Here is a 21,014-nt window from a genome sequence, read left to right on the forward strand (position 1 = left end):
TTTTGTATTGGAAACCAACTAATGCAGTTAAGTTTCAGGCCTCTAACAATGGAAATAGCTAAAAGTAGACTAATATATGACAAACCTCTGGAAATCCACAAGTTTTTAAAAATGATTTTTTTTTAGAATTACTTTTAAGTGTCTTTACAATTGCTACTTTAATAAATATTTGATCTTAAATATTATTTTTCTCTCTCCCCACCCGTAGGTACCCTCCTTTGACTTTCTGTCTGAGAAACTCCAGTTTTACCAGAGACAGTTCAATGAAATCATCAGGGGGACATCTCTAGATATGGTGTTTTTTAAAGACGCAATGACTCATCTGATCAAGGTTCTAACTATTAACTATTCACTGGAATAAGTAGATCGTATAAAAGCTTAGTACATTTCATAGGTAAACTTTTTGAGAGACTAAGTGTATACTATCAGGGAGCATACAGAAGACTGTATATAAGTTGTCCCAGAAAACGAAGGCTTAATATTGGATCTACCTGCATGACAGCTAATGTTTTTCAAGGGCGAATTGATGGTTTTTATGTGCATAGCACACTGAGTCAGAGTTTCACATTCCTAGAAAGGAAGCTAGAGGATCCTGTGAAGAAATACACCCTCCTCAAATTGTATTTCAACCCTGTGGGAATCTCGTTGCCTGTGGAGGAAAAGATGTTGCTTTAAAAAGTGTCAATTTCATGATCGGCTTACAGATTGTGAACCAACTGTTGGGGAAAGGGTAAGGCAGGCATACAGGACTGGTGAGAAAATAGAAGCCAGTCAGAGGTATCACAAAAAGGAGCATGGTTTGGTCCAACTCTGAAGGGCTGCAGAAAGGAGTTGTTTACTTATGTAATTGGTTGATGGAAAAGGAGTTTCCCCAGGAAGTGACAGCATGGCGTAGGGAGATTTGATAAATAGAAGTCAGTTAGCTCTGTATTTACTGCATGGTCTTCTTCTGCAAAGTTGGTGAAATTCCAGATGTCCTAGGGCTGTTTTCACACTCATCCATTAACAGGTAATTATTGAGCACACACTATGGCTAGGTATTCTGGATCTGGGGGCCTGAGACCTTGTTCTAGGTGCAAAACCATAAGTCATTAACATATTTTAAAATATAATAGTAGAATTAATACACACCAATGTGTTGTTATTGATCTGCCACCTATAAAACTTGCATTAAAAAAATTATTTCTAGTGATGATAATGGATTTAGTGATCCATTTAGACTTTCTTCCTAATCAGGGATGATAATGTAAAAGATAGCTTTTTAGCAATATCTTCAGTTGGCCTGCCCGTAAGGTTTGAACTACAATTTAAGTCTTATCCTCACTCAAGAAATCAACCATAGAAAAGCAACACAAGATTAAACGCTGTCTCTCCAAGTCTGTTTCTACAAAGGATCTCCCATGCCCGTTGGAAATAGAATTTTGGTACTTAAAAAAATGTCTTTGGCAGAGATATGGTAGAGATAGTATTCGTTGTAGAGCTGGGTGTCTACATGATTTAGTGTGATGGACCGATGAGTAATAAGCAAACGATCCTAAACTTTTCTTACATCTTCAGTGGACTGGGAAGAGGAGTTCTACTATCCTTGAGTCTAAAGATAGTAAAATTACACATACACAGAATAGTTCTGAAATAGAAGGGACTAAAGTCAATATGTTCTATTTTTCATGGTGTAAATATAGATGGACAAGGAAAGAATTTGAGTTGAATAAATTAATATAGCAGTTTAAGTTTAATTTTTAAAATTCGGAGGTAGACAATTACAAGGAGAAAGGCTAATGTAGTCTGGAAACATACGGTCAAACCTCAGACCATTTGGTGCAAGAGAATGTAAACTTTGCGCCCTGTTTTCAAATAAACACTATTTATTTCAAAACAGATTTCACGAATAATTCGAACGTCATGTGGAAATGCCTTGTTGGTGGGTGTTGGTGGCTCGGGAAAACAAAGTCTCTCAAGGTTGGCCTCTTTTATAGCTGGATATCAAATATTCCAGATAACATTAACCAGGTAGGATAAAATAAAACATGACAATATGTTTTTCCATAGTTTTTCTGAAGTTAAATGTTTAAAAAAACACAACAATTTGGTCTATTTCTTTTTAAAATAAACTTTTAATTTAAGTATCCCATCTATAAGGAAATGTACGTGAATCATGGGTGTTACAAAGAACATACCCCTATGTCGTCAGCCCACAAACGAAGAAATGAAACACGACTTGCACCCAGGGGTGCCCACATGTCATGTCTCAGTCATCGCCCTCCCAAGAGTAACCATATTCTGACTCCTGAGCACGCTGATTCGTTTGACCTAGTTTTGAAGTTTATGTCAATGGACTCATACGGGATTCGCTCTTTTGCACCCCGTTTCTATTCTTGCACCATGTTTGGGAGAGTCATCCGTGATGCTACATGTAGCAATAGTTTATTCCCACATTACCACAATTTACTTATCCATTGTACTGTTTTCGCAAATAGAGCTGCTATGAATATTCTTACACATGTCTGGGTGTACCCCTAGAAGTAAAATTCCCAGGTATAGAGTTTGCAGATATTCATCTTCAGTGGATCTGCAAAGTCACGTTCCAAAGCGGGGGTTCTGGTTTACAATTCTGCCAACAGGTCATGAGAGTTTCAGTTGCTCTGCATCCTGGCCCACCCGGGGCACTGTGAGTCTTTTTTATCTTAGCAGTGCTGGTGGTATGTGGTGGTATCTCATGTGGCTTCAGTTTGCGTTTCCCAGACGACTAATAACGTTGAGCATCTTTTCATCTCTCATTGGCTGTTTGGGTAGCCTCTTTTGTGAAATACCTGCTTAATTAAGCCCTTGCCCATTTTTTCCCAATTGGGTTGTGATTCTGTCTCTTATTGATTATTAGGAATTCTTTATGTATTTTGGATGTAATTCCTTTGTCAGAGTGTGTATTGCAAATGTCTTCTCCCAGTTATTGATTTGCCTTTTTACTTTCTTAGTGAATCTTAATTTTAATGAAACCTAATTTATCATTTTTTTCCCTTCATGTTTAGTATTCTTGTATTCTGTTTAAAAATCTTTGCCCCAAGGTCACAAAGATGTGCTCCCATGATTTCCTTCCCATTTACAAATAAAATGTACTGCTTTCACAATTAGAACTATAATCCACCTAAAATTTAATTTCTTATAAAGTCTAAGGTAGTAGTTGAGATTATTATTTCCAATATAGATATCCAGTTGATTCAACTCCATTTATTAAAAAGGTCATCTTTTCCCTGCCACACAACAATGTCATTTTTTGTCATAAGTCATCTGATCATATATGTGACTGTAGTCCATTCTACTGGTTTATTTATCTGTCTTTGTACCATTACTCACTGTTTTAGTTACTGTACCTTTTTAAATATGTGTATATATTTAATATTGTTATATTTGGTGTGTCAGGTCTTCAAGTTTATTGTTCCTCTTCATGATTGTCTTGACTATTTGGCTTGTTTATTTCCACATGAATTTTAGATCAATTTGCCAGTTTACCCACACACATACACACTCCACTCTGCTGCCAAACAAATGGGAAATAAAAATTTAACAAGATGCAACTTACAAGAGCATTTAAAAAACATAAAACATCATATACCTAGAGATTAGTTAAATTAAATTTAAAAAATCTAATTAGTTGTCAACGTTTAAATATTGGAGGTTTCACATTTTAAAAAAACATTTTTCTGACTTCTCTTGAAATAATTGGAAGATCTGCCAACACAGGGCCTGCATTCCCAGATGGCCAGAGCTGAGCAGCAGCTGCCTCCTTAGATGGGGCGTGCAATCCTCCAGTTTCCAGAGGCCCCCCAGTCCTGCTTCACTCATTGTCATTATCTGCTGATTCCTGTAGGTATCTGAATGTGTGACGCTGGGGCAGGTGATGTTGCAGTCATTGTAGTTAGAAATAACAGAAGCTTAAATTAAGGCAGATGTGTTCATTATATTCTCTAACTTTCTGTATTCTTTTTTTTCTTTTTCTTTTTTGCTGTGTTGCTCAGGCTGGCCTTGAACTCCTAAGCTCAAGCCAATCCTCCTGCCTCAGCCTCTGCAGTAGCTGGGACTACAGGCCAGCAACACCACACCAGGCATTTTCTGTATTCTTGATGCTCTGGCATGTGGAGCCCTGCTGACTAGGGAGAGACTTAGGCATCCAGGCTAGGCAGTTAGAGATTCAAACGACTTGTCCAGGAGCACACCTTTCATATGCAAACCAACTAATCCAGAGAGGCTGCAACCTCTAAGAGGGGTGTATTATGACTGTTATGTATTATTATGTATTGCAAAAGCAATACATAATAGTTGGTCTAATTATTTGAAAAATCTGCAAAAATGGTTATGTGACTTCATTGGCTGATTGATTCAGAGACTGGCCACTGAGAGGATTACTCCGACAGCACCAGGCCACCAGGTCTTTGTGGTTCCACTGCCCATCATCGTTCCATCAGGCCCTACGCTTTCACTAAACTCCCTATGACTTGCACTGTAGCACCTCTTCAAGTGAGGGTTTCCTGGTTGTCCTTGTCATTAACTTGCCCGTGAAGATTTAGATACAACACTTCAGAAGATGTCTGCGTTATTTTTATACGTCACATCACCTCTGGTAGCACACGCATTTAATAGGAAACAGAGTAAACAGAAAAACAAAGGCCTAGAACTTCTCTTTTCATAATATATAACCACCTGATTTTAACATTTCTATTATTTATACCACATTACGTAATGCATCTTTTCCTGTAGGCTTTCTCTGTATCTAGCTACTTAATGAGCTGTGCAAATTGTCACTATATATAACTAATTTTGTTATATATAACTAACTACATATAACTAACCATATCACTGATTTTGTTCACAATTTATTGTGATTTTTTCACCAAACCAAACTCATCCAAATTTCAGGTTTTAGATATTGTACATATAATCACTTGGGCAAAATCTGTTGCTGAGGACTCTGAGATTGCAGAGACTAAAAGTTCATTTTCCTATTCCCAGTCATGCTTCATGGATCATTTCTAGTAATTCCCTATTTCTCCCTTCTCAATTTAAATAAAACATTGGTTTTTACTGGCAGCATATAGTTCTTTAGCTCTAATCTCTGTGTTTTCTAGCAGGCACTATTAATATCTGTGGGAGCAGGTACAGATTATGCTTTAATTATCATAGGTTATTATTGTGCTTTGAGATAAATTATGACTATATATTTTCTAATTTTAAATTTTCTATCACTTCTCTTTTTAGGTCTTACAATGTGAATAATCTAACAGATGACTTAAAAGCTTTGTACAAAGTTGCTGGTGCTGAAGGAAAAGGCATCACCTTCATCTTTACCGACAATGAAATCAAAGATGAGGCATTTCTAGAATACCTTAACAACTTGCTATCTTCAGGGGAGGTAGGTCTCAAAAGTAGAGAAAAAGCTCATATTATAAAACTATAAATTGTATTTGAATAGAAAAGTCAGCAACCCTTCAGAAGCGAGGACATTTAGCACATGTTTGTGATTTTAGAAATGATTACCATATGAGATTCAGTAGATTTTTTGAAGTTCCTGTGAAATTAATGCTGCCCACCTCCAGATTTTTTGTATGCTTTGTTCAATTCTAAATATGGGTCCTCACTTGTCTCCTCGATCTTCCATTCTATCCCATAATTTATTTTAGGAGAAGCAAAGTATCTATATCTGTCTGTCTGTCTGTCTGTCTATCTATCTATCTACCTATCTACCTACCTACCTACCTACCTACCAGTCAAGAGTATGGTTTCTGTTAAAGGTTTCTGTTAGCTGTACAGGGATGTTTGCATCACAACTTCTGATACCACCTGTATCAGCACTTCCATGAGTGTTCACATGTTTGGTACTTTGTTAGAAGGCCTCACAGGACTCAGCATAAACAGGTTGAGCAACCCTATTCCAAAAATCTGAAATTCGAAATGCTCCAAAATGCAAAACATTTTGAGTGCCGACATGATGCTCAAAGGCAATGCTTATTGGAGCATTTTGGATTTCAGATTGTTGGATTTGGGATGCTCAACTCGTAAGTATATAATGCAAATATTCCAAAATCTGAAAAAATCCAAAGTCTGTAACACTTCTAGCCCCAAGCATTTTGAATAAGGGATACTCAACCTGTATTTGTACTCATGTCTAAGGTTTATTACAGCAACCCAGTAAGGATACATCGTGGGATCAGTAAAGAAAAAGACACATCATGTGGAGTCTGGAGGAATATCCATGGGCAGGCGTCTTGTGTTCTTACCAAGGGGCCATACGGAGCGTGCTCTCCCTCCAGTATGAAGTCTGGTGACATGTGCACCGTGTATCTGTTCAGGGAAGCCCATTTGAGATGCAGAGTCCAGTGGTTTTGTTTGAGGCTGGTCATGTAGTCACTGCCTGCCTAACTAGACACAACCGCCAACGTTCCAGATTCCTAAAAGGAGAGCAGGTGTTCACCGTATATCACAATGTGTATACACAGTGTAGCAGGCACAGCAAAACTGCCTTATCAATTAGTAATGGGGGAGACGTTCCAAAGGCCAAGTTCCCCGATGCCAGCCAAGGGCCAGGTCTGCAAGCACATCGTTCTCAAGATCAGGCCTGCTGTGTTAACTCTTCCCTGCACGGTGGTGTATACAGATGCTTAATGGTGCACAGGCTACTTAAATATTTTAGAGTCAGAGTTGAGAAGACTGACTATGAGTCAAAGAACAGAGGGCAAAACTGGGCATTTTAAAGAGGTGATTGAAATGGGGATAGCTCTTTGGTGATAGCTCTGTGAGCACAGGAAAACATAATTTGCTCTTGATTAAGCTGCTCAATAAAAAGTTGCACTCTTGGTAATCTCTGGCTAACCAAGGATTTGACCTGTGGAGATACAGAAAGAAAATATGAAACGAAATCACGTGAAAAAAGGGACTAGACTTCGGCAGTGAATTGGCCGTGGGGAACTCTTTTAAATACAGAACACTTCCTTGTCTGTTCCTCAAAGATATCCAATTTGTTTGCACGAGATGAGATGGATGAAATCACCCAAGGTCTGATATCGGTGATGAAAAGGGAGCTGCCTCGCCATCCTCCTACCTTTGATAATCTGTATGAGTACTTCATTTCCAGATCGAAGAAGAACTTGCATGTTGTTCTCTGCTTTTCTCCAGTGAGTTTTTATTTTTTTGTTTATATCCATGTACAAGGAGTTACTTATTTAAAGGTACTTAGTTTACCTTCTCTGATGAGATGATTTGCTCAGAAATTGATGTTTTTACATTGACTTAAAATTAATGAATACTTTTACTACTACCAATCTCCATCAACCAAAATCTCATTTCCAGTGTGATCATTTAAAATATTCATATTATTAGAAATTGTTGCATAACCTACAATTTTCATTAATCACCTAGAAACATGGATTATTTGAATTGTAAGGGATTTGGTGATGTAATCTCATCCAGCTCTGCTTCCAACATAGACATACCATATTTACTAGAATGTCCCTGATGTAGGTTTGAATACCTCTAGCTTGCTGTGCTGTCCAGTACAGTAGACATTGGTTGTACATGGCTATTTAAATTTTGAGTAACTAACATTAATTAAAAATAAAAATTCAATTCCTCAGTCCCACTAGCCCCATTTCCAGTGCTCAGTAGTAATGCGTGTCTAGTGGCTGCCACGCGGGAAAGCACACCCATAGAACATTTCCGTTATCGCTTAAACTTCTTTGGGTAGCTCTGCTCCAGGGGGGTCTCACTGATTTACAAGGCAGCCTGGTTCATTTTTAGATGTCTAATTGCCAGAAAGCTCTTGTTTGTAATCAACTGAATTTTGTCTGTCTGTGCTTTTCTCCTCTGATTCTGATTCTGCTCTGTAAAGAATCCAATCCCTCTTCCACATAAAGCTTGTCACATATTTGGAGAAAGCTTTTGCAGACTCCCTAAGTTGTTTTGTTTTTAGACCCAACATCTGTTCGTGCAGCTGTTCGCACCTGTCCTGGTGCCCAGGCCTCTCACTGTCCTGATCTCTCTCTGAAAGAGTTCCAGTTTGTCAGTTTCCTGTTGAAAGGCCGTTCCTAGAATCCAATGCAATAACGTATAATAGATGTAGTCCCGGGACAGGGAGGAGTGTGAAATATATTTCCTTTCTTCCTCTGAACACTAAATTTATATATTATTGCAGCCCAAGATTTTTAAAAAAATTTTTGATGTCACATTGTCAGCCCAGAATTTGTAAATCTCTCTCTAGCTGACTTACAATCCCTGTGTGTCTAATGCCTTGTGACTTTGCCATCAATAGGTTGGTGAGAAGTTTCGTGCCCGTTCTTTGAAGTTTCCCGGCTTGATCTCGGGTTGCACTATGGACTGGTTCAGTCGCTGGCCGAAGGAGGCTCTGATTGCTGTAGCCTCCTATTTCCTTTCAGGCTATAATATTGTCTGTTCTAGTGAAATTAAAAGACAAGTTGTAGAAACGATGGGACTCTTTCATGACATGGTTTCAGAGAGCTGTGAAAATTACTTCCAAAGGTAAGTGACATTACATAAGCACCATAGCTACCAAACCAGCAAGTACACTCCAAAGAGGAATTAAACGTAACATACAGGAAAGCTGTGGTCCCCAACCTCTGGGCCATGGATCGGTGGCTGGTTAGGAACCAGGCTGCACAGCAGGAGGTGAGCAGCAGGGAGCAAGTGAAGCTTCATCTGTATTTACAGCTGCTCCCCATCGCTCACATCACTACATAAGCTTAGGCCTACCGTCAGATCAGTGGCAGCATTAGATTCTCATAGGGGCTCGAACCCTACTGTAAACTATGCATGCGAGGGATCTAGGTATCTAGGTTGCTCCTTATGAGAATCCAATGCCTGACGATCTGAGATGGAGCTGAGGCAGTGATGCTAGCGCTGGGGAGCAGCTACAAATACAGATTATCGTTAGGAGAGAGGTTTCACTGCACAATAAATGTAATGTGCTTGAATCATCCAGATTCCACCCCTCTCCCTGACCCCCAGTCCCTGGAAAAATTGTCTTCTATGAAACTGGTCCTTGGTGCCAGAAGGGTTGGGGACCACTGCAATAAAAGACTCTTCATATTGATTGAGCATGAGGTCCCAGCTGCATTTAAATTTTTCTTGCTTTGATTTTGTAGTGATTATGAATTGAAAAGATGGCAAATAAATGAGATTTAAAAGTTAACCGGTATCCACACTTAAATACCAGGCCTCAAAGTAACAGATGCTTAATGAATTGCTTCATTTCATTTGTTTAATTTTAGTTTGGAAATGACTTAACTAATTCCTTAGAAACTGTTTAAAATTAGTTTCTTATTCAAATGCATTATTTATTTCGATGAAAGAAGTACATTGTTTTAAAGTTTCTTTATTGCCTTATGTTAAGGGAACATTGAGGTTTTGTATTACTTAGTCTTATCAATGTATTTGTGCCAAATAATTGTGAAACAAAATACGATAGGAAAACCACTCACTAAAAGCAGCGATGGTGTGTTCGTTATGTGCAAGCTGGTGTCAGCAGTTCAAGAACACAGCTTTCCCCCCACCCCCAAAGCATGATAGTCACTGAGTAAGACTGGCAGACCCACTGCCCGTGTGGATCTCCAAACAGTGGCTCCTCCCTTAGGGTTAGTGGGTGGGCTTCATGGGGTGCAGAAACTCCCAGAAAAGCTATGTCTGTTTTTCTGCATAGAGAGTTTTGGTAACACTGTCATTGATTTTCAAAGAGGTCCCTGGCTCTCAAAAGTTTGTTTATTCCAGACTCTTTTCTTTACTTAAAACCATACCCAGACTACCCCTCTTAAATAATTCTAGGTAATCTCCCAGATTGTCTTGGCGAATCAGTGTGTATTAATTCTTACTGTTGAGAAGATTTTCTTTCTACTTAACTTGAATTCCTCCTGCTCATGTCATCTGTGACATAAATTTTTACCTTTGTATAGCTACAGAAACCGGTTTCTTTATTTTTCAAAATTTTGGTGTGTTTTCCAAATTTTTCGTATCTTCTTAGGCTGTAGAAGTTTATTCTGAATGTAATATTTTTATAACACTTTAATGGTAGTCGCATATGTGCCCAAGTTTCTAAAAAAAAAAAACTTAAAAAATATTAAAAATCTTTAGAACTCCAAAAGTGAAAAATTAATGTGAAAGACAAAATAATTTTATAGTATGTGAAGAACTCTTCTTTGACTTGAGTTTCTTCTATATAAAATTATTTCTTTTGTCTACTTCTATCATTAAATATAATTACTATAATAAAGCCCACAATGGGTTGAACATTTGAATCAAGTGTGGCTTCCTTGATTTCAAGGCCAATTGGATGAATCAGGGGAGAGACTGGTTTTTGGTTTTCTCAGCCCACCCAGCTGGTATGTGGCAGGGAAGAGGTATGTAGAAAATACCAGTTGACTGAAAATAGATCACAGCACAAATTCATTTCAACTGCTTATTTCTAGTGTTTGTCTAGAACCTTAAAGTTTACAAAGTATGTTCATATATGCTATTTTATTTGAACTTCACCAAACTCCAGAAAGGGTAGGGCAGACAGTCTTCCCTCAGTTTTCCAGATAAGGAAACAGAAGCCCGGAGTCAGAGTAAAAGATCGAATCACCAGACGGAGATTTAGTGCTCTTTCCACCTCACCTCTGGGAAACCGTACGCAATTCCTGCCTTCCTGCTAGTGAAGCACTCTACAGAGTCACGCTGATTTCACATTGGGAAGGGTCATTTTATGGGAGTGTACTAGAATGATAGAAATGGTCACTTTTGTGTTCTACTTTCAGATACCGCCGAAGAGCACATGTGACTCCCAAATCTTATCTCTCATTTATAAATGGTTATAAAAACATTTATACTGAAAAGGTGAAATATATTAACGAACAAGCTGAACGTATGAATATTGGTAAGAAGAATGGGATCTTATCTTTTTAGGGTTTGTTTGATGGCGATTTCAATATTTTGTTTGGTGGATATTGTGTTTGAAAGCAAAATACTAATTTTATTGTTAGTACTGGATATGTTTAAGGGATGTCCTTAAGGGTCTTTTGAGCTGTCAAGAAACTCTGAGCAGAAGAAAATCTAAACAGTACTGGCCCATTTTTCCCAGCTCGTGTCCCCCATGCTGGGCAGTGAGTCACCATAGTCATGGAGTTGCTGCTTGCAGGTAGGGAGAAGACAGCCCTGGGGAACTGACTCCAATTTCAGTTTTCGGTTTCATTATGATTTGCCTTGATTTGTATAAACTTTTCCATGTTAATTTCTAATAAAGGAAATTTATTTCTAATAAAGGAAATCTAAATTTCTGATAAAGGAAATGGCAAAACGGAAACAAAAGCAAGTAAAAACAAAAAGAGATAGTTTACCTGAGCAGTAGTTTGCTGAGTGTCAGGCATATGTAGTACGTAGGTGGAAAAAGTCTACCTTGGAACAGATTGTATGTTCAGAAAGTATGTGGTCCAAACAGTCCAAAGCACCTCCGTTCTTTCTTTTCATTTCCCCTGGACAAAACGTGGTCACACACTATGACTGAACTCCAGGGTCTGTGCGGTGACAGTGATGATAGCAGCGCTGTGAAAGAAGCCTTCTCGTGAGGTTTTTCTCATGACCTTCTTGCAGCTTTTCTAAACGATGCGCTAGAATCAGTGGTGTGCCAACGCTGACTTCTACTGGCTCGTGAAAGCCAATTGTTACATTTTTAGGAGTTTTATGATCTGTTTGTTAAACATAGCCTTTATTAAAAAGTAAGCCATAAAAAAAAGTAAGCCATATATACCTAAAATTAAATAAGTTATATGTAAAATACAGGCAATAAATACTCAAAACTCATCACTTCTCAGTTATTTTTACTCTATTTGACTATTATTAATGTTCTTGAGGTTATTTCCATTCTATCTGGTGGAAATATGTAATGGGGAGCTACTGAGAATCTCTTGCTAGCTTGAAATAAGCCATGGTGGAAGCATTTACACTGTGGAAATTGGAAAATAACAAATGATGCCTCCCTTCCCCCAGAGACCCAGATGTTAAACATTTATCATCACACCACTAGCTAGAACCCAATTGAAACGTGAGAAATTCATTTAACCAGTTATTTCTCTCAGTAGCACTGAAAGTCACAGAGTCAGTTACATACATTTGAGCAGTTATTTTCATTTTTATAACAAAGAAAGCCACAAAAATGTTAATATGTTTTCAATCTCATTTGCTGTCCCAGCTGCAATATGATCAAAAAACGATAGCTACAAACTGTTTACAAAGCCAAAAAGAGCGTGACTTTGTCTAGTAAGCTTCCTGACTCATCTTATTCAACATGATATTGTGACTTTCCCTGAAGTGTTGCCAGATGATATTCTTCAGTCAAAGCTATTTTCTTTACCCCTCTTTGCTGAAACTCTGAAATATGGTCAGGATTGTTGCTCCTAAGATATGTATATTTTTGATGCTTTTGTCTATCACTAATTACCTTATACGTGTTAGATTACATATACAGTACCTTATAAGTAGTAAATATTGAGCAAGTATTTGATGACGGGATATCCATATACTCAGCAAGAGTATGTATATGTGTATTTCTAAAGGTCTTGATAAGCTCATGGAGGCAAGTGAATCCGTCGCTAAACTCTCTCAAGATCTTGCAGTAAAGGAGAAGGAATTGGCAGTGGCTTCTGTAAAAGCAGATGAAGTGAGTTTGCATTTATTTTATCACTACTGATGAGGAATACTTTTCCATACTAAGGAAGCATTATTTTGAAATGTTATTTAAAAATAAGCAGGGTATATAAACCAATACATAATTTCTGGTAAGATAATGTTCACAAAGACCATTAGATATTTTTGTTTAACTTATACCAAGACGTATCTAAGCTATTATATCTGCTACTTGGTCTAAGACTATTCTTTCTTCTCTTTCTTTGTCTCTCTCGTTCTCTTTCATCTGTTTATGAAATTTCTATATTTGGTCTTCTCTTTAAGGACCCTATAAGCTCTAGGTTTCTAGGATGGCCCAGGCCTCATGTAAAGTTTGTGTCTAGGAGAGAAAAGGATAAGAGAAAGAGTTTGATAGGGTTTAAAACAAAAAGAGAAAAGAAAGAAAAAAGATACTTCTCCCACGGTGATAGGCATAGAAGTGCGCTGCTCCCTTGTCTACAACCCGTCGGTTTCAGGCTGCTTGCAGCCACTGCGCACTGCCAGTCAGTCGAGAACAGACACTTAACCCTTGACCCTTACCCAGTCACTGAGATGAGTGCGATGACACAGGGGAGGCACTTAAGCACAGTCCTGGCGTAGGGTGAGCACTCAGTAAACACTGGCTACTTTTATTGTCACTACATGAGGCTTTTATTTCAGCTTCTGACCTTAGTCTGTTATACTTACTTGAATTGTTTTAATTTTCTAGAATTCAGAGAGTGGAAATACCATTTCTCTGAAGCTTAAAGTGCTTATATATATGTATATAATCTAAGCCTAAGGAAAGCTTAGGAGATGGGAGACTGAAAGGAACTGCTCAAAGGAATTACCTTAATAAACCTTAAAATATAGACAACTTGGGGAATAAATTTGCTCTTAGTCATGTTTTATACTAAATAAATATTCTCTTACTACTCAAACCTGTAAATCTTGCTTGAACGGTTTCTGTTTGCTTTCACGTGTTTCCTCAATTCAACAGGTCTTAGCAGAAGTCACAGTAAGCGCTCAGGCTTCAGCCAAAATTAAAAATGAAGTACAGGAGGTAAAAGACAAGGCCCAAAAAATTGTGGATGAAATTGATACTGAAAAAGTCAAAGCTGAAACCAAACTCGAGGCCGCTAAACCTGCACTGGAAGAAGCGGAAGCAGCCCTGAACGTGAGCAGCGTGTTGCCGTCCCTCCCAACGCAAGTCCTAGCAGGCGTCGTGTTTCATTGCTTGAAATCAGCCGTGGAATTTTATAATCAGATATCTCAATTGCATTTTTGATGCGATTTATTAATCTTTGAGTCTGGAAACAAATGTTTCCATTGATTCTGTTTTCTAAGTTCTAATTTTTTAAAGTCTTTACTTGTCATATCACACATTTTATTGCATAAAAATCAGCCTTCCATCAGAACTGGGAAATAATGCTGGTGATTAATGGTCTAAACAGAGCAGGAACTCAGATTACATAGAGAGCTCCTCATTTCCTCCAGCATCCCCTCCAGATTATGTCACGCCCCCTTTTAAAATCTTCCAGTGGTTCCCACTGCTCTTGGGATAAAGTCCCAGGGAAAGCATCCACAGCCATGAGGCAGGTACATCTGCATTTGCCTCTCATGAACACCATTTCATATATATTTATATATATATATGTATATATATGATCTAGAGTAAATTTACTTAATTTTCTTGAGTCTCCATGGGGATTATAATTTCTTGTTGATGCTTAAAGGATAAATGTAATCATTAAAAGTAATTAATGCAATTTGCTGAACACATAGAAAGCACTGAATAAATTTCGGTGTTTCTGCTCCTGCCGATAACCTGCTCCTGTCTACCTCTTGAACTTTATCTGTTGTCATTCTGTCCCTACACACAATATGATCCAGTCTTACAGACACACCTCTAAGATTCTGGAAGAATCGTGGTCTGTCACCTTTAAATGTACCTGTCCCTTTGCTAGGAACCTAACCTTCATTGCCTAATAAGAGTCATTCTTCAAATCTTGGCTGAAGGCCTCACTCCTTCCAGAAAGTTTTCAGTTCTTCTTCTGGATTCTTCTTTGTTTTCCTATCCCTCGTATGTTTCCATTGTGGCAGAAATCCTAGTGTAGGGTGATTATGTTTTCTCTGCCTTCCTCTGGAGGTTATGAGGACAAGCCTGCTTTTGTTTGTTTGTTTTGTTTTATATGGGAGAATGCCTGCAGTTGTTGAATGAATGAATAAATCTATGATAATCATTTAATACATTTTTCACAATGACCAGGACACATTCTCCACCCCCACTGCCTTTAGAGGTTCCACAATAACATGCAAAAGGGTAAGATCACTCAACCAAAGAAACCTTAGGACGTTTTATTGGTATGGTCTCCCAGTGATTCTTGCCTTGAGTGTCAGGCAATATCTTAGTCCAAACCCAGCCCATGGATAGAAACTTTTAAAATTATTTTCAAGAGCCACATGTTACAATAACTTCTTTTGTCTCCTAATTCCTTCCCTTTGATAGACAGGGCAGCCCCCAAAATGAAGACTGAAGGTGACGTTTCTGATACTCAGGGCTTTGTCTCCTCTCTTAATATCCACACGTAACATAGACCCTGTACTTTGAAGACACAAGTTATCTAAGTGTTACATATTAATGGAGGTCTGGGGGTGTGGGCAATGGATGCTGGTGATATTTTAAACCATTTAGTTGGGGGCAACAGGGAAAAAAGAATGAAAACAGACAGAAATCCCAAAATAACAATAAAGCAACCACTGTGCAAAAATCTTGTAATTCAGACCCTTGAGGAGATAAAGTCAAGAACTGAGGAAAAAATATGTTTTAAAGTTTTCTACCTTAATTGTTTAAAAGAGCTTTTCATATAACTGTTAATACTACTCAATAAAAAATGTATTGATTCCTAATCCCAAATGCAGACCATCAAACCAAATGATATTGCTACAGTCAGGAAGCTTGCAAAACCACCGCATCTCATTATGAGAATCATGGATTGTGTTCTGTTACTATTTCAAAAGAAAATTGACCCTGTTACTATGGATCCAGAGAAACCTTGCTGCAAGCCATCGTGGGGAGAGTCATTAAAGGTGAGTAGAATCTATCTTTGTAAGTCTTAGGAGGTGCAGCAGGTGTCCCTAGCCAGTACACTCAATATAGACCGGACAAACTGGCAGATAGTAATTGATCACTGTGTATTGACAAGTTTATCTCAAACTCCATCACGCAAAACGTAAGTGGGGGCAGATTTTAAAGTCAAATGCCTTCTTTTTATGCAATCTGTCCAGAACCAGTGGCTAGTATTGGCGCGGCCTAGGTGGTGTCAGTCCAATCCAGTCTTCAAAAGGGTCCCTGTGTGGTTCGAGGCATTCCGGTGCACTTGCAAAACAGGAAACCCGCATCACTTTTCTTCTTCGCTCTTTCACTATGGAAACCAAAAGATAATTTGCCATTTACAGATTTAGGTTGACTACTACCAATAGTCTTTATTTGTATAGTTAGAGCAAATCCACTGTTACTTTGAAAAAATTCAATTTAGAAGTGCATGCTAACTAACTTAGGAAGAAGCTATCTGTTCTGCCCCAGAACTTATCGGGCTGTGATACTATTTTTCAGCTGATGAGTGCAACAGGATTCCTGTGGAGCCTTCAGCAGTTCCCCAAGGACACGATAAACGAAGAGACTGTGGAGTTACTCCAGCCGTATTTTAATATGGACGATTACAGTTTCGACAGTGCCAAAAAAGTCTGTGGCAATGTGGCTGGTCTGCTGTCCTGGACACTTGCTATGGCCACATTTTATGGCATCAATAGGGAAGTGTTGCCTCTGAAGGTAAAAGTTTCCCTCCTTCTCCCAATAAATCAGTGTTTAATAAAATCAGTCATCCGTATAACTGCTATTAAGAGACAAAGCATAATTTAGGCTAATAAAGGTAGATGTCCCTGTTACCAAATTTTTCTTCTGTCCCTATGTCCTCTCAAAGTTTCTCGTTCTTTTTATATCCATTACATCTTTCCTGGCAATGTGACAAGAAACTGAAAACAACTTTTTAACTTAAACAGGAAGTGAATTTATTGGGAATAATAATAGAGTTATATAAAAGAAAACTTTGTATTTCTTTAAAGTTCGCAGATTGATTACTATATTCTAAGCTGAACTTATAAAAAATAGGATCAACACCTGGAAATGTTCTAAATTTCAAAGACAGAAAGAGAACTTTATATGCAATCTAAAAAACAACAAAATTTAAACAGTTCCTATAAAAGAAGAGAAGTCGGGGTGTTGCAGACTCCCCACAACCATAAATGGTAGAAGATAATGGAAAAACACATGCAGAGTTTTGAGGAGGAAATTGCTGTGGTTCAAGAATTCAACAATGGTGCTCTTCATGGATGAGGGAAAAAAAGGACATTGTTAAGGCTGCAACTTAAATACTGTGCAGTACATACACAAACACACACGAACACACACCCACACACCCTCATCTGTATCCACCTAGGCTGCCCTTCATGTCTGAGAGAATGAAAAGACATTCTTAGGAGTGCAAGGTTCATAAAATACACCACCCAGATACACACTACCCCTAGGGCCCTCCCCCAACCCCCGCACCCCCAGACCAAGCTAAAACTGTTGTAAGTGGTTGCTCCGTGGAGTGGAAAATGATGAGTTGGTGGGCAGGGGTTACTATTTTTCACAATAAGCCTCATAGAAATGGCTGCCTCTTTAAACTCTGTGCACAGGTAACTTTGAGAAAAATAGAAAATAAATCTAAAGTATAAAAGTTTTAACAAAAAAAATGATAGGAAAATATAGTAAATACATCCCACCCAAACAGAATGATACCAAGGAAGAAATGTTACTGTAAATATAGAATTCAAGGAAAAAAGCACGTGACAGCATAGCCATTTTTTATTGATAAAAATTATGGTCTATAGTGAAGACAATTGTAATAATGCTTTATACAATAAATAAAATAATATCAAATTATATAAAGCAAAATCTAATGGTATTGTAAGTGGAAATTAACAAAAATAATATTGTAATTTGAGACTGTGGCACACACCATCAGCCTCTGCCAGGTCTGGTAGACGTAGCACCAGCTTCACAGGTGTGCCCACAGGGCACCATGTTTAGAAGGGCCCACACTGGGTTTAATGCTCTGTTCTTGCCCTCTTGACATTCTTAGTAATTTTTTAACAAGGGCCCCCATGTTTTAATTTTGCACCATGCCCTGCAACTTATGGAGCAAGTCCTGAGTAGGCATAAATTAATAATTTTATAGAAATTCTATACAATATTATTTTTCAGGTTGAGTAGCTACATTGAACTTTATTCAGGATAAGCAAAGAATATGAAATTATGTCTAAAGTCCAAGAAACATTTACAAAAATTTATTCTATTCAATGCTAAAACAAGACCTTGATTAAATTTCCAAAAACAAAAATTCCTGGGGCCTCATTCTCTAATTATAAGTAATAAAATTGGAAATTTTACATTTTAAAAAAGCCAGTCACTTCTATTTAGGAAATGATGAAAATAATCTAATTATCAAAGCTTTGTAATGTGACCAAAATGGTACTTTCTTAGCCCTTAAATACATCAAAGAAACTAAACATTCCACTTAAATGTTAAAGAACATAGCCACTCACAAGCACACATACAACAAAATTTAAGGAAAGCACAACAAAGCTAATAAAAATAACATGAAAACTCAGAGACGAGAAAAGCAGCAGAATTCACAAGTAAATCTAAGAACTGGTGCTTTGCAAAAATAAGCTGTAAGAGATATGTTCCTACAAAATCTAATGAAGAAGAAAATGCACAAAAACAAATGAGAATAGAAGATAAAGCCACATAATCATAGAGGTGTAGATTTAAATAATTAAAAAGAAAATTTTACACAGCTACATGTAAATACATTAAAAATCTAAACGAAATGAAAGTTTTCTGTGAAAAAGACTAAATTCAAATAAATATTGAGAAAGAAAATGAGAACATTATCGAAGAACTTTTACTCCAGAAGGCTCTGGGCCTAGATTAATTTGCTTATTAATTATTAATTAACTTTGCTGATTAATTATTTTAAATGGACAAGAAACAGGTATTACCATATCGTAGAACTTAGAAAAATATGAAAAACTACTGTTCCAGTAATTTCACTTCAAAGAGTCTTTACCAAAGAAACAATGCCAAATGTTTGCATATCCAATAGTATTTCCCGTAGCGTTATTTATAAGAATTAAAAATGGGAGGAGGGGAAGAAATGTATAAAAATTAGAAAAAGGTTAAGTAAATTACGATTCATTCAAATTATGGAGTATCGTGCAGCTGTACAACTAATGTTCATGAAAAAATGTTTAAGGACGTGCGAAAATGTTTATACAAGTACTACATCAAATGAAAAAAAATCAAAATACCAACTGCTGACTTCTTAAAACAATATTCACAGGTTTTCTCTGAGTAAAATCATGGGTAATGTTTGTTCTCCTTCCTATACATTGCTGCATTTTCCATGGTTTCCACATTGAACATTAGTAATTACAAGAAAAAAAAAGTAATGAAATATCCATCCCCAAGACCTTCTGTTTCCCTGGCTGAGAACACTGAAACAGATGACCCACAAAGTACCATCAAGTGCAAAAATTATGTAACGTGTGTGGATACTTACCAGTTACAGTCACAAATGTTTTGTGGAACTAGCACACTCATCACCTCTTCTTCCTCTGAAGGCTAACCTGGCCAAGCAGGAGGGCCGCTTGGCAGTTGCCAATACTGAGCTGGGGAAGGCACAGGCACTGCTGGACGAGAAGCAAGCCGAGCTGGATAAAGTACAGGCCAAATTTGATGCAGCAATGAATGAGAAAATGGTGAGATTGAATACACAAATTTACCAAGATGATGTGCTGAAACTTTACACACGTATGTGTTGTATTTAGAAACTGGGCAAATGTCTATAATGCAAAAATACTCACTAGAATTCGCTTGTTCACTCGCTGAGTCTACCTGTTTTGGATCAAAATTCTTTTTAGCGTTTTTACTAATCAAGTATCTATAAGAGTAATCTGTGATGTCATTTAAAGAGCATTGATTTTGGAGTTAGAAAAGTGGGTTCAAGATCCGGCTCAGGCACTTAGTAGCTGTGCAGTTTGAGGCAATTCACCAGGCTCCATCTATTAAAGGAGGAACCTAATGTGACCTCGTGGGGTAGGTTATAAGCAACGGTGGCTTAGTGAACGTTCAACAGTCTTCTGCGGGGCGCGGGGGGAAGGTGATGGTGGGCAGGGGGGATGGAGAGGAAGACCCTGATTTGTAGTATTTGCTGATTTCTGTAGTATTTCCACTACTGCCAACTTTAAACCGCCAATGTAACGTCACTGAGCACAGGTTTGGAAAAAGAAGCACAGCGGTAGCTTGCTATTATGTACGGCTTCCACCGTGCACACACAGTGGACTCAACCTCAAGAGCACAGATGATATTTAAATGTAAATAATTAGGAAGTGATGAGTTTTTATTTATTAGCTTTGCCTTTAATATAATTTGTTTGATTTTAAGTTTATATAATTTAATATTTAATAAAGCCTGTGTTTAAAGCCAGCTCACAGATATTCTGACAATTTAACAGTTGGCTCTTTTCAGCTGGTTCGAGCTGGCTGCGGCACACTACTGTCATCCGGAATTTTTTCCGGAGAAAGTATTTTGTAAACAGCAAAGAATTCAGGATTATTATTAAACCCAAGACTTTAAAATGGTATATTCTCTTGATTTGATTCTGTTTTGAAAATATTTAATAGGAACACTATTTTAATTTGTGTGATTTGGATTCTCTGTTACAAAATTGCTTTTCTTGAAATTTTGTAAAGTAAAATCCCGTGAATGAAAGATCAGAATGTAATATGTAAAGTTTCACTTACACTGTAATTTTAGATTATATTTATTTTGCAAATTAAGAAATTCCTCCATGTATTTGTATGTGTGAATATAATGGATGCTCGAGTAAGCACTTTAAAAAGTTCTTTGAGACATTCTCCCATCACGAATGCAGGACTTGCTTAATGATGCCGACACGTGCCGGAAGAAGATGCAGGCGGCGTCCACGCTCATCGATGGGCTGAGTGGGGAGAAAGTCCGGTGGACCCAGCAAAGTAAAGAGTTCAAAGCTCAGATTAATAGGTATGAATTTTGGTCTTTGTTACAACCGCTCTCCTTCCTCATGGTGTTAGAGAACGTAAAATCCACTTCCATGGTGGATGGTTTTCTCCTTCGTTCCCACGTGCCCATCTCTGGATCCCATCACCTAAGACAGTATTTACAGTTTAAATCCTGCACATTCAGTAACATGCT

The 21,014-nt window shown here is 37.8% G+C and overlaps 1 protein-coding gene across 1 annotated transcript in view; it reads left to right on the forward strand.

The window, feature by feature from the left end:
* Window positions 1-21,014, forward strand: part of DNAH8 (dynein, axonemal, heavy chain 8) — a 375,229-nt gene that overhangs the window by 249,264 nt on the left and 104,951 nt on the right. The window contains 12 exon segments of the mRNA XM_012658131.1: window positions 209-331; window positions 1,880-2,010; window positions 5,251-5,404; window positions 6,999-7,163; window positions 8,297-8,523; window positions 10,791-10,909; window positions 12,585-12,688; window positions 13,673-13,849; window positions 15,595-15,762; window positions 16,289-16,504; window positions 19,402-19,539; window positions 20,716-20,843. Coding sequence (XP_012513585.1) covers window positions 209-331; window positions 1,880-2,010; window positions 5,251-5,404; window positions 6,999-7,163; window positions 8,297-8,523; window positions 10,791-10,909; window positions 12,585-12,688; window positions 13,673-13,849; window positions 15,595-15,762; window positions 16,289-16,504; window positions 19,402-19,539; window positions 20,716-20,843 — 1,850 coding nt within the window.

The sequence above is a fragment of the Propithecus coquereli genome, unplaced genomic scaffold, assembly GCF_000956105.1.
Source record: "Propithecus coquereli isolate 6110/MARCELLA unplaced genomic scaffold, Pcoq_1.0 Scaffold574, whole genome shotgun sequence".
In the NCBI taxonomy this organism is placed as follows: domain Eukaryota; kingdom Metazoa; phylum Chordata; class Mammalia; order Primates; family Indriidae; genus Propithecus; species Propithecus coquereli.